Here is a 6,430-nt window from a genome sequence, read left to right on the forward strand (position 1 = left end):
CTTGCAAGGAAAGTTATGACCAACCTAGATGGCATATTGAAAAGCAGAAACATTACTTTGCCAATGAAGATTCATCTAGTCAAGGCTATGGTTTTTCCTGTGGTCATGTACGGATGTGAGAGTTGGACTGTGAAGGCTGAGTGCTGAAGAATTGATGCTTTTGAACTGTGGTGCTGGAGAAGTCTCTTGAGAGTCCCTTGGGCTGCAAGGAGATCCAACCAGTCCATTCTGAAGGAGATCAGCCTGGGATTTCTTTGGAAGGAATGATGCTAAAGCTGAAACTCCAGTACTTTGGCCACCTCATGGAAGAGTTGACTCATTGGAATAGACTCTGATGCTGGGAGGGATTGGGGGCAGGAGGAGAAGGGGACGACAGAGGATGAGATGGCTGGATGGCATTATTGACTCGATGGACGTCAGTCTGGGTGAACTCCGGGAGTTGGTGATGGACAGGGAGGCCTGGCCTGCTGCGATTCATGGGGTCGCAAAGAGTCAGATAAGACTGAGTGACTGAACTGAACTGAACTGTGGAGGTGGGAGTCATTGATGGTGACCAGGATAATAAACAGGTTTCTGAGCACAGTGATCTGGTACATGGAGAGAAAATGTGCAAATATGAAGTGTTGCAGTTCTGGTTTCTCTGATAATTGCAGAAGAAGAAATTTTGAAATCCATATATCGTTTCCTGTTATCATGTGGCCCTCATCAACTTGTTGATTTTTTCTTTGATAATAGCCATTCTTACTGTGGAAGTTGTACCTCACTGTGATTTTGGTTTCTCTTTCCTTGAAGATTAATGATATTAAGCCTCTTTTCACGTGTCTGTTGGCCATGTGTATATCTTCCTTGGGAGAAAACGTCTATTGAGGGTCCTTTACCCACTTTTAATATGGTTGTTTATTTATTTATTTTAATTGAGTTGACTTAGTCTGATATATAGTTTAAGTTTTCTGTTTCTGTCTATCAACATGATTTTTGGGGTACTTTTGCCTTCTCATTTCAGGTAGAAGAGAACACTTCAACTTTGCTTATATGACAGCTCTGGATGTGAAACTCCCTCAGCTTTTCTTTATCTGGTAGAACCTTTATTTCTTCTTCATATCTGAAGGATATCTTTGCTAGATGGAGGATTCTTGGCTAGCAGTTTCTATATCACAATAGTTTGAGAATGATATTCCATTCTCTCTTGGAATGTGGAGTCTGTGCTAAGAAATTTGTTGATAACCCAATGCAGGTATCTTTGCAGGGTGTTCACTTTTTCCTGGATACCTTTAATTTTGTTTCTTTTTAATAATTTTTATTTAAATGTAATTGATTTACAATGTCATATTAGTTCCAGGTTTACAGCAAAATTATATATATATATATATATGTATATATACACATACATATACACACACACATATATTCTTTTTTATATTCTTTTTCCAGTATAGATTATTACAAGATATTATGTTTATTTCCCTGTATTTAATACCCTAGGTCCTTGTTGATTGCCATATATATATATATATATATATATATATATATATATATATATCAGTATATATAAAAAAAAATTCTTTCACTAAAAACAGCATTCTTTCACTGACTTTTAAAATTTCTTTCTTTATTTATTTGCTGCATTTCTGACTGCACCGAGTCTTCCTTGCTTTGCGGGGGCTTTCTCTGGTTATGGAGGTGGGGGGCGCTACTCTTCACCATGGTGACCTCTCTTGCTGCAGAGCACAGGCTCTACAGTACAGGCTCAGTAGTTGTGGAGCCCCGGCTTAGTGACTTTGTGGCGTGTGGAATCTTTCCAGACCAGACATCACCCCCAGTGCCTGTTTCCACCTTAGCAGGCAGATTCTTGCTTACTGCACCACCAGGGAAGTCTTTTCGTTCATTGACTTTTGACAGTTTTAATACGTGTGTGTTGGAGAAGGTCTTTTGCATTGAAACATTTATGTGTCCTATTATACCTCTGTGGATGTGTGCATTCGGTTCCTTCCCTAGACCTGGAAAATTCTCAGCTATTATTTCTCTACATAATCTCTCTGATCCTTTCTCCCTCTCTTCTGCTTTTGAGACACCCAGTATCCTTCTTACCTGTTCTAGTAGAGTCAGAAGTCTCTCAGAGAACATCTTCATTAAAAAAAAGAAAAATCTTAGTTCTGTCCTCACATCTACCTGAATCATTCTACCTTTGTACTCACTATCTCTCTACTCCATATGGTCTCCACTTCAAGTGCTTTGTAATTCATCCTTCATCTCAATTACTGAGTTCTTCAGCACCAGAATTTCTGTTTACTTATGTTTGAGAGCTTTCATTATTTTAGAAACTGTTCCTTATGTTCATTATTTTTATTCCTCAGCTAACTGATGTGTCTTTGTGAGTTTTCTTGTAGCTTGTTGAGCTTCTTCATGACACTATTTTGAATTCTCCACTTGGTTGATCACAATCTTACATGACGTTAAATTAGTTCATGGAAAACTCTCATTTTCTCTTTGTGATTCCATGTTACTATGGTTTTCATGGTGCTCAGTGGGTTGCTCCTCTGTCCATGCATTTGAACGAGCAGTTTTCTTACGTAGGTAAAGCCTTGTATACTTTGATTCTAACAATTCAACAGATAGCTAACAAATGTCCTACGTTTTTCTTTTCTTTTTTTTTTTTTGGTGGGGGGGTGGTGTTCAGTTCAGTTCAGTCACTCAGTCGTATCTGACTCTTTGCGATCCCATGAATCGCAGCAGGCCAGGCCTCCCTGTCCATCACCAACTCCTGGAGTTCACCCAGACTGACGTCCATCGAGTCAATAATGCCATCCAGCCATCTCATCCTCTGTCGTCCCCTTCTCCTCCTGCCCCCAATCCCTCCCAGCATCAGAGTCTTTTCCAATAGTTCATTTATTTATTTTTCATTTCATATATGATATTATACATGTTTCAACGCCATTCTCCCAAATCACCCCACCCTCTCCCTCTCCCACAGAGTCCAAAAGACTGTTCTATACATCTGTGTCTCTTTTGCTGTCTTGCATACAGGGTTATCTTTACCATCTTTCTAAATTCCATATATATGCATTAATTAAGTGACTTTGTGGCACAAGGTTTAGGTTTGTTTCACATGAGCTGCTCCTGGCTATATTTGAGGAACTACATTTTTTGCATTTCATGGCCTCTTCCAAAGGCATTATCATTGTCCTTGCCATCAATGATTGTGCCTCCAGCATCACTGGTGGCCTGGTGTTGTCAGGGTCCCTGATGTGGCTGGCATCTTTGCTGGGGGCTCCCAGAGTGGTAGGTGCTCTTGCCACATGCAGGGTGACCTTGTTTGAGCCCCTGCCCACCCCCACTGATGCTTGGTTCCCTGGGCCTGCCTTTGCCACTGCATCCAGGAGGCCAGGGCTATGTATACCACCTCCAGTGGGACGCCCAGGTGCTCTGGGGCTGCGGGCTCAGCAGTCTCAGCCATGGGCTGGGATCAGCATCACTGCCTCTGCTGTTCCCCTGACTCCATCTCCTCCATGTGAAAAATCTGCTCACCTTCAGACATACAACTGTGTGTATCTCTGGTGTCCCGATGTGTTTGGTAGGAAAAAAAAAAAAAAACTTTATATATGAATGATGTTATCTACAAGTTGTAGATCGAGGGGAGAAACAAAGGGAGTGTCTTCTGCCACCATAATACTGATGTCACCGGTAATAAACTTTTCCCCACAATCTATACGGTTAAAAGTCGGGCTTTCCAGGGGGCTCAGTGGTTAAGAATCCACCTGCCAATGCAAGAGATGAAGGAGATGTAGGTTTGATCCCAGGATCAAGAAAATTCCCTGAAGGGGAAATGGCAACCCACTCCAGTATTCTTGCCTGGAGAAGCCCATGGACAGAGGAGCCTGGTGAGCTAAAGTCCCTGGGGTCACAAAGACCAGACACTGCTGAGGACACATGCATAAGCATAAGATTAAAATACACAAATAAATGGAGAAGACTATCACATATTAGAGAAGAAAGAATTGCTACATGGCTCCATACAACCTCATGGATGAGCTTTAGAGTTCCAACACATAGAATTACTGAGAAACATAGACTCATGAGAAATCCAGCAGAGATCAGAACAACTCCTTAATATCAAATCTCATTTGATAATAAAGACATTATATTAGAGCAGTTACTGTTAGGATGAATGGTTATGCAGCAACATGTAACTGAATAAAATTTAAAAAGGTATAGAACTGAGATCAATTTCAGTAATTTCATTCTGTGCATTTATTCTAATATTTAAAGATAGCATTCACTACTGTTTTTAAATTGTATTACAGATAATTATATTAAAAACTTATTCCATTGCAGTTTCTTCCTAGGTAAGCAGGATATTGGCAAGCATGTTTTCACAAATTGTGAACTGAACCACATGACTGGATAGGCAGCCAAGCTCTCTAGTGCATCATCTTTGATCATGAGATATATACACACACTATACATATAGAAATATTTGACCCTTGAATAATGCAGCGTTTGGAGCAATGGCACCTTGTGCAATTGAAAATTTGCCTGTAACATTGCAATCAATCTTCCTTATACATAGCTCCACACCCTCTGATTCAGTCAACCCTCTTATAAAATTATATAAATTGCCTTGGATTTCACTTGTACACTTTTTTACATTAGTAATATATCTCATAACATTTGTTTCCAAAGCAACGCAAAAATTACTCAGGATGACATCTGTCATTTAAGAAAGTATTATTCCTCGTGTCACCCATAAAAAATAGAAATGCCCAAATATTTCATATTCAAAGTTTGGAAAATTTTGAAGTAGAAAAAAGCACAACTTAAAAAAAAATACCTAAATGATAGAATGAAAAGAAAGTTTAATGATGTGAGTAACTGAGATTGTATAGAAAAGTTGAATTTTTATAAAAATGGACATCCAAGGAAATAAGTAGAAGTAGCAAATTTTATTCCACACTGAGGAAAGTGTCACAATTACTGTTTCTCAGGCTCTGAGCAATGCAGTCAAGGGCACTTCATCTGCCCCAGGACAATTGGCCTTTTTATACCTACTATTTCACAGACTCTCTTCAGAGCCCTCTTTATGTCTTTGTTCCTCAGACTGTAGATGAATGGGTTCAGCATGGGTATGACCACAGTGTACATCACGGAGGCTATTGCACTTGAGTGTGAGCTGTGTGTAGCAGCAGAGCTAAGGTACACTCCTAGGCTCGTACAATAAAATAAAAAGACAACTGCGAGATGAGATGCACAAGTGGAAAATGCTTTAAACTTTCCCTGAGTTGATGAGATTCTTCGTATGGAAGAGACTATCTTAGAGTAAGAGTAAAGGATACCAGCAAACGGCCCACCAGCTAGTAGCACTGATGCCAAATACATCACCATGTTATTAAGAAAGGTGTCAGAACAGGCAAGTTGGACCATCTGATTGAGTTCACAAAAAAATTGGGGAATTTCCACCTTTGTACAGAAAGTCAGCTGCAAAGCCACTAAACTTTGTAACAAGGAATGCATAGCACTCACCATCCAGGACACCAATACCAGCAGTCCACAGAGCCGAGGGTTCATGACGACTGTGTAGTGCAGGGGGTGGCATATGGCCACAAAGCGGTTGTAGGCCATCACTATCAGGAGGAAGTCATCTAATCCTGCAAGGAATATGCAAAAATACACCTGGACGATGCAGCCTTCATAGGTTATGACTTTGCTCTGGTTCTCGATATTCTTCAGCATCTTTGGGATGGTTGTAGAGGTGAAGCAGATGTCTACAAAGGACAAGTTGGAGAGGAAGAAGTACATGGGAGTGTGAAGGTGGAAGTCAGAGATGATGACCAGGATAATGAGCAGATTTCCAAACACAGTGATCAGGTACATGCAGAGGAAAAGTCCAAAGATGAGGGGCTGCAATTCTGGATCCTCTGAGAATCCCAGAAGAAAAAGTTCCGAAGATTGTGTATTGTTACCTGGTTCCATGTGGTGGAGGTGACTACCAGGAAAAATGAAAATAACATGAGTAATGTTCACACAAATTAGCATAACTCACATAATGCAATTTCTATTTTGCTCTCAATAAATTAATTTTAATATCTTGTGTTTAGAAAAGTTCTATTTCATCTCTACCTGGGCATTTTTGACCCATTCTCAGCATATTCCCAAAGAAATCATGCATTCTACTGTTGTCATGAGAAATGTAACTTCCCTAGTGGTTCAGATGGTAAAGCATCTGCCTACAGTGCAGGAGACCTGGGTTCAATCCCTGGCTCAGGGAGATCTCCTGGAGGAGGGAATGGCAACCCACTCCAGTATTCTTGCCGCCCCTGCACACATACCCCGCCCCGCCAGTAAATTAAAAAAGTGGTGGCTGTGCAGGCCCAGGAGGGCAGAGAGGAGCTACTCTACATTCAAGGTCAGGGGGGTGGTGGTGAGGAGGTACCCC

At 40.7% G+C, this 6,430-nt stretch overlaps 1 protein-coding gene across 1 annotated transcript; it reads right to left on the reverse strand.

The window, feature by feature from the left end:
* Positions 1-4,998: 4,998 nt before the first annotated feature.
* LOC113896409 (olfactory receptor 7A17-like) lies at positions 4,999-5,967 on the reverse strand. The gene has a single exon (XM_027548605.1). The coding sequence runs from the start codon at positions 5,965-5,967 to the stop codon at positions 4,999-5,001; it is 969 nt and encodes a 322-aa protein (XP_027404406.1).
* Between the last annotated feature and the right edge of the window lie 463 nt (positions 5,968-6,430).

This window comes from Bos indicus x Bos taurus, chromosome 7 (genome assembly GCF_003369695.1).
Source record: "Bos indicus x Bos taurus breed Angus x Brahman F1 hybrid chromosome 7, Bos_hybrid_MaternalHap_v2.0, whole genome shotgun sequence".
Lineage (NCBI taxonomy): Eukaryota > Metazoa > Chordata > Mammalia > Artiodactyla > Bovidae > Bos > Bos indicus x Bos taurus.

What these genes read in the sequence shown, in the direction of transcription:
- LOC113896409 (XM_027548605.1), bottom strand. Translation starts at nt 5,967, where the DNA reads ATGGAACCAGGTAACAATACACAATCTTCGGAACTTTTTCTTCTGGGA.